Source organism: Apaloderma vittatum, unplaced genomic scaffold (genome assembly GCF_000703405.1).
Source record: "Apaloderma vittatum isolate BGI_N311 unplaced genomic scaffold, ASM70340v1 scaffold13089, whole genome shotgun sequence".
In the NCBI taxonomy this organism is placed as follows: domain Eukaryota; kingdom Metazoa; phylum Chordata; class Aves; order Trogoniformes; family Trogonidae; genus Apaloderma; species Apaloderma vittatum.
The window spans coordinates 25574-36552 of NW_009737029.1; the positions used below are offsets into that span (position 1 = coordinate 25574).

At 40.0% G+C, this 10979-nt stretch overlaps 1 protein-coding gene across 1 annotated transcript; it reads right to left on the reverse strand.

The window, feature by feature from the left end:
* Positions 1-2665: 2665 nt before the first annotated feature.
* NCEH1 (neutral cholesterol ester hydrolase 1) lies at positions 2666-9354 on the reverse strand (the record flags this gene model as incomplete). The annotated part of the gene is made up of 4 exons (XM_009877205.1): positions 2666-3283; positions 4960-5131; positions 7548-7617; positions 9126-9354. Coding segments are annotated over 4 exons (1089 nt in total), but the record flags the coding sequence as incomplete, so codon positions are not given.
* Positions 9355-10979: the final 1625 nt, after the last annotated feature.

Sequence of the window (10979 nt, forward strand, 5' to 3'; positions counted from 1 at the left end):
TACCATTTCTTGTGCCAAGACTTTAATGTGCTTCAGTGCATGAAAGAAATTTACAGCCAACTTCATGAATATATATTCAAGCTCTCCATTTCAGTCAAAAAAAAACAACAAAAAACAACCCAGCAGCAAATATACTGTAGCTTCACAGCAGGAACTTATAACTTAGCCATAAACAAATGCTGATCTGAAGCAAACTTAATTATTATTGAATTTATAGGAATATTAACCATTTTTTTTCCAGTACTACAGTTACTTTTAATGACAGCAGGTGGATATAAATTACATCTGACATGAGTTTGCTCGTGAAGTGGGAAAGCCAGGAAGATGCCTGTTATTTACAGCCCAGTGTACTGGTATTTTTTGTCTCTGCAAGTCATGGTTCTAAATGTCACGTAAATGGAGCTGTTTCCATACAGTGGAAAGGATGCTGGAGCAGACCATTCTTCAAGATTAGTGATCTTTGTCTTTAGAATGGACTTAACTTTGGTTACTGTCTGTTTTTCATAGATATATAATTTACACTTAGGTTGTGTTTATGGGGGAAAGGAGGAAAGAGAGTTTAAATTCAGAAAAAAGTTTGAATTCCCCCACAGTGGTAATTGGATATCTTGACTAAAATTTATTCTGATTCAGGTTGTCACTCAACTGCTCTAACTCCACTGAGTCTCTGTAACGATCTAAATGGAAGAAGAATCTGGGCCACTGTTGAAAAAGCTTTGGCTGGTAACCTCCACATGAACCTATGCCCAGAAATTAATTTCAGCCCGCATGACTGAGCCTACATCAAGGCCATGTCTCATTAATAGCTTTTCTTAACACATCCAACCACATTAACAACCTGGTATTTCTAGGAAGCAACGATCCAGCAAAGCCATTCTCTTATTTAAATAGCAGTGAATGTGGACTGATCTGTACATATTTTAAATGACAGAAGACAGTTTGAGCTACCAGTATTTTTTTCAGAATCCTGCCCTAAGAAATTGCCTCTATCATGCTCTCCCAAGGGCCAGGAAGCCTCACCTGATGGTATTTTCACAGGAACTGGGCCAGAGATGAGTGAACTGCCCAGGAGGACTCGCGGCCTCACAGCATCTCCCGTCACGGGGCAACCTGCTCAGAGCCAGCTATCAGAGAAGGATGGAAAGTCAAAAAAAGTCAAAGCCACAGGAGCCATTGAGTGCCTGCCAGTCACCATCACATCCGCGTGTTTCGCCAATGCCTGCGAATTCAGCTTCACAGCTCCTTTGTGAGGTAGGAAATTACCACTCTCTCTCTTGCAGAAAAAGAACGTGAGGCATGAGGAGATTAAGTCGCTCTCCTGGGGTCCCACAGGAAGGCTGTGGTAAAGTGGAGGATGAATTTAATCCACTCATTTTGTCACGGGTCAGCCTTTCTCTCCTTCACCTGGAAACACTGGGAATTTGATATAACCTTCATTTCTGAAAGCTGTAAGCTTCCTGGACACTGTACAGTGTTGCAAGTGGTTTCACTTCCCTGTCCTGCTTGTCTGACTTTTACAGACTGGCTCAAACTGCAGAGATTTGTTACACAACAGTGAGATCATCTCACCTCAAGTTTTGGATCAGTCTAGAAGACAGACAAAGTTTAGCCACAAAGCTCCGATTTAAATCTTCCATACAGATTAGAGCCCACATCTGCTTGCTTGTTTCCCTCCTTCCAGGAAGCATAAAATGTAATAAACTCTACAAGCACGAAAGAAAAATAAGTGAACAAAACCTTCTACCATTAATTACAAACATTAGTGCAAACCACACAGCAGATTATTTTTAGAAAGCTCAGTATTTTCTGTAAGGAGGTCATACAGGTGAGGCTTTAAACACAGATGAAGTCACGTTCTTTAGCCAAACAATAGACAGCTTTGAAGTTCACTCACATAAGCAACCTGGATTCTGCTGCTATACATAATATTTTCTCCTATTTGTATGTATGCAATAATACTTTTTATTGAAAATATATTTAGTCCTGTGGTTTTACAAAGTATAAATAACTAGAAGACAATAAAGACCGAATTCCAAAGCTGAATTAGGTATTTGGCTAAAAGACTTGTCTAACATCATCTTATCTGCCTAGAAGAGGGGTTTTTTTAAATAAAATTAAGTGAGCCATTTGTCTATGTGCCTAAAAGCCAACACTTAAATGCATGCTTGACATTCAAATGCAGGGCTCTGCTGCCAAAGATAAGATTTCTCACACTTTCTTTGACATCAGGTGCTCACCACTGTTGAAAACTACCTCCCTTTTTTACATATTCAGATGTAGATGTAGGTGTTTGGCTTTACTTCACATCATTTTAAAGTCAAGGCCTTTGTACCTAATTAAGAGTCAAAGCCTGAAGGTTGCAGCCAGTTAAGAATGCTACAGGAATGCTGACTGCCCTGCTCAACATTTTTTTATGTGTGGCAACTCTTATCTGAAAGAAGGGAGAAAAAAAACCAAAATCAAAGTTTGAAAAAGTGTTTCTCAAAATACTTGCTGAGTAAGGCCAATCGAGCTAGCGGACGCTGCAGTTGCTGGTGTGTAACCCCAGCAGCTGCAGCTGAACGGGTGAAGTCAGAACTGGAAAAAGTGCACTTGATCCTTGTTTGCTCTTTAGCAAGAAGACCCCAGAGCTGCGTACCCTGTGTCTTCTGGAGAGATTCTCTCTTCAGAGGTTTTCATCCAGCCATTTGATATAGCTGTTCCTGGTCTGAACGCCTGCCGAGAAATCGGTCGGCCAAATGGTGAATATCATGCAGCCGTGAAAGCAGTCATCGAAGTGATCGAGCGTGACCTCCACGCCGGCGTTCTCCAGGCGCTTGGCGTACATCACCCCGTCATCCCGCAGGACGTCATTCTCGCAGGTCAGGATGTAAGTCTTGGGCTGCAGCTGCAGCGTTTCGTTTTCTGCGAGGAGCGGGACTGCTCGTACATCGAGCAGCCCTGGTATCTCCTGGATGATTTCAGCCTTGCCTGTGGTTTGTACGACAGGCTTGTAGTTCTTTTTGAACGACGATGGCAGCAGAGATGTCCAGTTCAGACGTCCTCGGAAAGACAGAGCTTGGCCAACGTCAAGAGCAGTGTGGTTGTTAATCAGCAGTGAGTGAGCCAAGTCATAATTACCATTGAAATAATCTATCCAGTAGTTGATCATGACATAACGAGGAAGAACGGGCATATTCATGTTCTGCTGATAAGAAGGTGTATTGAAGTCAAACGCCTGAAGGACTGGGTAAATCAAAGCCTGCAGTTTCGGTCTGATGGTCAATTGCTCATCTTTGCTAAGCTGAAGGGAAAAATACAGGACATAACTGGGATTTTAAAGAACATCCACATTACAATATCAGCTTATAACTTCATGCAAGCAACCATTCATCTGACAATTTTGAGGCTGAATTCTGCTCTTAGGCAAATAACGTCGCTCTTTTGGCTGAAATATTAGCAGCCTGATCTTTTTCTTCTCTTGCAAGGACAGCCATTCAGGCAGACTCCTGTCTCCAGCTGAAACCAGTGGCAGTTTATTGAAGGGTATAAGAAGAAAAAAAAGTGCAAAGTGGCTTCTCTCTAACACAGTGCCCAGCTTAACAATTGGCAACTGAAAAATGTCCTGAATCAAAGGAGCTATTCTTGCTTTTAATGGCTTTTTATAGATTTTTCTTTCACAAATTTATCTAATTGTTCTTTCAGCATATACAAATTGTTGGCATCAACAATTTTCTCTAGCAAAGGCTTCACCATGACTTGACCCGACCTTCAGCATTTGAATTGAGCCTATCAATCATACATTTGTTGTCCCTTAATTCTTTTACCAAAAGAATCAGCAAACACTGTCTCTGCTTCATCTTCTACACAAGATACAGAGTTCTCTGTCACATCTCATCTTGTTTATGCACCAGGAAAATGAATTAGGAATGCTTTTTCCAAAACATGGTACTATCGTGTTTATCAGTCCTCAGTATTGAAACTTTTAGTGTAATTGTTTCTTATTAATTCTCTGTCGCATCTCATCTTGTTTAAAAAGAATTATGCACCAGGAAAATGAATTAGGAATGCTTTTTCCAAAACATGGTACTATCGTGTTTATCAGTCCTCAGTATTGAAACTTTTAGTGTAATTGTTTCTTATTAATTTTTTCACCCTAATTCAATATTGCAAGGTTGTCATGATAATTAGTTATCTGAATATGGTATCTGCTTTCTTATCACCAATGGTTATGGCAATATGAGAAAGCTAATAATAATATTTCACTCAACCATGAATCATTACTTGCTTCAGGCTGCCTTTAAAATCTTTACTAGATTAAATTCAGATTATATTTAAACTGCAGATACACAGAAGAAATTTCCTTAGAATTGCAAAATGCTACAGGAACACAATTTAACAGGAGAATTAAGCTTCATTTATTGTATTTTTCGTCCTTCATTTGTATTAGAAAGAAAAAAAACCATTTTTTCAGAGACAAGCACCTAAAATTAGGAAGCTAAATTGATAAATTATGCATGAATCTAATTACCTACTTGGAAAAACAAAGAACTCGCCAGAAAAAGATGTAAAAAAAAAAATCATTTAGCTACTTGCTCTTAAAATCTGGCCCACAACAACTTGTAACTGCAGCAAGATACGTGATTCATGTTGCAATCAACTCATTTTTCTTCTCTAAAGTGATGCATGAACCTCATTACCTACCTGGAAAAACAAAGAACTCGCCAGAAAAAGGGGTAAAAAAAAAATCATTTAGCTACTTGCTCTTAAAATCTGGCCCACAACAACTTGTAACTGCAGCAAGATACGTGATTCATGTTGCAATCAACTCATTTTTCTTCTCTAAAGTGACTAGATGCCTGCTTTCCACTGCTCTGTCTTTAGGTTTGAGATATCACCCTGTGATGATGCAGCACAAGAAATCTATCAACCTACAGCCATCACCGAACTGGGGAATACACGACAGACACTGGATGTTACCTGCTGACACACAGCAGCTGCCAGATTTCCTCCCGCACTGTCGCCAGAAATTGCAATTCGACTTGGGTCAACTGAATACTCAGCTAAGACATCAGGCTGCAAAAAATGCTTTGTGGCACGAAGAGCATCATAGAATTGCTCGGGGAAGCACACCTCTGGTACCAGCCTGTATCTGCAGAGAAAAGAGGTGAGAAACAGTTATTGTCTTCAATGTATCTCTCTTTCAGGATAATAGGGGATACCAGGTATTCCTTGATGGCAAATAACTACTTCATTAGCATAAACATTAGGGGAAAAAATATGAAGTGTATAATACTTACATAAGACTTAACCTTATAATTAATGCTCTAATTCTGAAAGATTAATGTGAACCTACTAAATATGAATAATACCAAGATAGTAAAAATTGTGCAGTGCTTTCCTACGATTTCCCAACAGAGGGTTTTATCACGCATTATAAAAATGAATGAATATCGAAAACACCCTTGGTAAGGGAGTCATTACAATCAGGCTGGTTTTCATCCAAATCCCCACCTTAATTAGCAGGAGGGAGAGTAAGTCATACACTACACCCAATGGATTCCAGTGGGCCAAACACCTAAGCAGTTCTGTTTCCCAAATTTTTACCTGTGCTCAACAGAGAGTGAACCTTGCCAAGAAGCAAATACCACTTTGCTCCAATGCAACAGGTTTAGTAATTCCTCTCCTTTATGGAGGAGGGGAGCAGGAACAGACACCCTGCGCAGGCAGAGAGACTGAGGCACAGCGAGCAAACCGTCTGCCCAGGAACAGCCAGCAGCTGAGTCCCACTCATGAGATTTTCTCAGTTTCTAAATAACAGCGCAGGAGAAATCTGTTCATATTTACTGAATAATATGTAATCCAAGAGCTGTTACTAGGCCTTATGGTACAAAGCATGTCTTCTGTTTTTGTAGCTTTTCAATGAACAGATTTTACATATTCTGAGTAGAGCCGAGCAAAACAAGCAAAACAAAATCTAGTTTTCTGATTCAAAACATTTTCTTCAGAATCTTCAGTTTCATATCTCAAATCACAGAATATGCAGAATTCCTACGCAGAATAAATTTTAAACTTAGGTTATACAGAAAGTGTTTCAAGCTCCAAATCTCACCTGCGTTCAGAAAGCAATTTATATATTGCATCAATCACAAAGGAATACGAGAAAGTCCTTCGGGAGCTCCTCGCAAAACGAGGTAACAGACTGTGCATATATCATGAAAGCGAGATGTGCAATTAAACCAATGAGAAATCTAATTAGTCTTCACTAAATGAGTACAAACGCCTTGACTGAAAGATATATTGGCTAAGGAGAAGAGGTAAACAATAACTCAGAGAAACAGGCAGAATTATAGTGCTATAAATCAGAGAAGAAATAATCAGGAACTTTTCAATACTGTGATCACTGCTTGTATGGAATAACCAACAGCTGCTTTTTTACTTTTATTTTTTTCTATTAATAAAGAAATAGAAAAGCACAACCCCTTAAAATACACTGTAAGTATTGAACGAGTAACAGCAACTCCATATAATTAAGTTGCAATTAGATCACAGAGCTTGGTAAGTAATCAGCTGCAGGAGGGAAACTTGAGTAGTTCCATCAAGTGATTGGGTTTGCAAAAGAAAATACTGAAGTTGACAATAAGGGTGGGAAAAGTACCGGTCAAGTTGGAGTCATCTTGGTACTGCAGTTAGCTAGCTGAAAGGTTTGTTTACCTTGGAACTGTTCAGCGAGTTAGAAACGTAGCCCTGCTTCTCTGATGTCTGGCACCCGGGCAGGCCTCCGCTCTCGAGTGGAGCACGAGGCTTAAATGAGATGGCTGGGACGGGGGGAGATTGAGAGCAGCAGGGAACTGCCAGACTCCACCGTGGCTCCTGGTTAATGAGCAGGGATAACTTGATTTGACAGTTTTTAGGTTGCTGACCCATGCTCAATGTGACTTAGGACCTGTGCTTATAGGCAGACTTGACGGGGATTTAATATATACATTTTAATATCATGTATACACATCTAAATATTATTTTAAATACCTAAGTATTAAAAATATACCTTGTAGCAGGGGGAGTGACCACTGAGGATGGGAAAAGTGCCCCTTGCTACAGGAGGAGATAACAGAGATGTGGTTCAGCTTTCCTTCAGGTACATATCATGTCCAAATGCGTTTGGTTTGGGTTTTCTGATTGTTTGTAAAGTTCACAAGTATTTATAGAATCATAACTTGGCATCTGAGTGACTTCAGGTTTCATTTGGCCTCCTTACACGTAGATACAATTGTAAGATGCACTAGCATTTGCATTTTAGTATTCCTCCAATTGCATTCAGTGCTACTTTCTTTTCCCACATTTGCGCCTTCTCAAATGACCTTTAAGACAATTAGAAACCCAAATGAATTTTTGATACCATTCCAATTTGTTATAATTCTAAAAGGATAAGAGTATCAGACTGGTATAGAGGATCACTGTCCACATTAAAACCTTATACACAAGCCAGCAAAAAGAGAAAAGCTAAAAGAACTAGGTTACATATTTCTGATACCTTAAAACTACTCGATCAGTTTTAGATTACTCACTCAACTGAGACAACTACAGCGTTGAGAGATTCAGCCATGATTCTGCAGAGGTTGTTATAAAGGCTTGTTCCTGGAACAAAAGAACGTGGTGTTAGGGACACATGAATCCATTTATGTCAATATTCACAAAGCTGTACATAAGTCTTCTCAGAAAATATAAACGTGATACAAATATAAGCAAAATCAATGAAATCAGCTTACAACGGACAAAGTGCCAAATACATATTGTAGCAGAAAGAGCGTAATTTGTGCCTTGAGAAGTCCTGCAGTCTAATGCTTTCTTTCTGCTCTGTTTCTTGGTGACTCGGGGCATGTCATTTCACACCACCTGTCACAATTCTCTCAGCTGGGCAAAACGTACAGTGCCCGGTGACTTGGGGGCATCAGCATCCACACACAGTTATCCCTGTGTGACTCACCATTTGTTGTTCATTTTATTACAGCATCCCTTGCTTTGATTCAAATGAGCTGCCCTATTAACGTCAACTGAACTACTCATTTATGAGAGAATTAATCACAGCTATCCTATTTATCGGTGCAATGATTTTCTTTAATTTTACTCCTTTCCTGTTACTTAATTGTCGATTCCCGGTACTATAAAATACACTAAGACACTAAGTGTTTTCTAAAGTATCTAGTCTTAGAATTTATTATTTAGCTGTAACATTTGTGCCATTAACTTCTGCATCTTGGATTCAAGGACAGCATCTGACACAGTTGAATTACAGTCATCCAAACAAAGTGCTGTAATTCAATATAAACTTTTTGCACAGCAAGTGTCACTCGCAAACTGTTCCAGAACAAATGCGGTGGGCAGGACGCTAACAAACATCCCTCAGGCAGGCCTAAGAAAACCCATCTTGATGCACAATTCCTATGTAGGAAGACAAAATTTTTAACTGCTAGGGGACTGTGGGACAAAAAGACTGGAATTTCCAAAGGCAAACGGAGGCCAGATTTTAGATATCTAGGAACCTAGATTGCACTTAAATCATGGTCTAAGTATCTTATACATGCACAGGTCAAATGCAATCAAAATAGTCATTGCTGTGGAACCCCATTAATGTTCTTTTTCTATAGATGAAGCCACAGAATGCATCAAGATTGTATGGACAGGATCAGTGGAATGATCAGTGGTTAACTGTTTGTAGCTCATGTTGTTCAGCTCATTCTTTTGCTATTTTTTGTATGAAAATGGGCCAAAACTCTTAAATGTAGCCACTGGATCCTGATCACCAAGGATCAACTTTTGCACGTGACCACAGAAAACAGGGGGCTGGCCCAAACAGCCCACCCAGGCATTCCAGGAATTCAAACAATAAGCTATTTTGTCCTCTCAGGATGCAACAAAATCAACCTTTTGGTCCTTTAACAGCTCATGTGCAGATAAGATATGCATTTTTGCTGTGTGTTCACAACATCTTCCCGGTTCCTTTCTTAGAGCTGATCTACCAGAGCGGAGAATTCGGATACATCTTAGCAAAATTGCCATCCCTGGCAGGAAAAGCAGCTTTTGGCTTCTCCCGCTGGGAGAAAAAATCAGACCAGAATCCTATTTAATTACTGTCAGACACATACTTGCACTTGCCAAGGCCCAGCCCCCTCCATGGATGTAAACAACGCTGCGCTTGAGCCTTTCATCTCGCTTCGCAGGAGGTTCGAACACTCTGACTTCGACACCATCAAAAACAGCATCCGTGATGTTGATGTCTTCAGAGGTGACAGACTTTAGCTTGTCAAAGGTGTAAATCAAATAATTCAGCACTATCAAGTGATGGCTGAGTCTCAGATAGTGAATCAGGTGACACTAAGGGGGGAAAAAAAAAAGATTTCTGTTACTTCGGAGCATATCATACGATTCTGCATGGATGTTTGATGCAACTATCTTCAAAGGGCAGGTCCTATATGAAAACGAGTATGGTTACTTAGAATATTTGCTGGAAAAGGAATGATTATCAAAGACCTCTAATGCTTTTAAAGCTGCATTAAAACAAAACCCTGTCCATAAAAGATTCTCTGTCGACAAAATAAATCAAACCAGGAGCGCTATGTGGATCAAGGCAACTGCGAATGAGCATTCAGATCCTTGTCGCTGAAGGACACCTCTGAAAGGAGACCAACCTCAGCAGCACGCTCTGCTGTGGGACTGGTGGGACTCCTCACACCGGTCCCAGCAGAGGGCAATACCACACAGGCAAAGCTTTTTGTGGTGGAAAGGCACCAAAAATGCAAAGTATTTCTTGCGTTCCACCCCACTTCTGAATTAAGAAATTTCTCAAGGATTGCAAAGACATTTGAAAACAAGAATGGTCTTAAAGGAATATAATAGTTGTTTATTGGCTTGTCCTGTAGTTACCTGCTAAACTGGGAAGGATATGAAACATAATCCAAGAACCGTGGCAGGTTAGTGACTTTTTTTTCCAACCCCAGAGACTAAAGTGTACTGCTGTTTTCATGGGGGTAAAACACCACAAAAATAAAGAACGATCTGATCTTTCTATCCCCTTGTGTTAGAAGGAGGGGGATTTTATCCCCTTTGGCTATCCAGGATTTTTATTTTTGTGTTTCTTTTTCCATCTTTGCCCTGCACAGATGATAAACCTGTTTCTATCAGCGAACAGTACTGGGATCCAAGGCACTCCTCCAGCCTAAATGGTTACAACATTCTTGCTGCCCACGTATGACACTGCACAGCCCCACCTCCAACGCACATTGCTGTAGAAACAAAAAAAAGGCAAGCTTTGGTATTTTTCCTCCCCAAATCTATGCAAGTAAGGAAGAGAAATCCACTCCCAAAACAAGAATTTACAGAAATTACTTTCTTTTCTTGCTTTAGCTGGTGGTAATGTCACCCCACTGAGACAGTTTGGTGGGAATCCAATTTTTAAAATGTTTGCTGCTTTTTGAACGGAATGTAATTTCTTTATACTGCAAGGCTTTTCTCTGGGAGAAGAAACAAAAGTATCCACCCAGCAGGAAGAAATGCTGAATTCACAAGGTTGTTTATATCTCTGAATTTCAGAGCATGCTTTTCTCCCACGATTATTTCAAAATTCCCCCAGGAAAACCCAGTTCAAGCTTGAAATCTAAAGAGAAATACATCTATTAATGATTTTGTACACAATTTATTGGGCTGCCACTGATGGAACCAGCTCAACATGTGATCCTCCCTGTCCCCCATGGAGGTTCCCAGGGAAGGAAACCACTGGGAAGCAATTTTAGAAATACTTCTCGGGAAAACAACATTTTTATAGAGGTTTTCAGCCCGACTGTGCTGCAATAACTGTCCCATTTCAGTTTTCTCCCACTTTAGTTCACATTCTTTGTAGACGAGATTACCACATGCTCCCTGGAATCATACATGTTTTATTTTCAAGGCTGGTTAGTGTTGTTTACCAAGAAGGGTTTTTTTCCCTGTTCTTCAAACCGCAG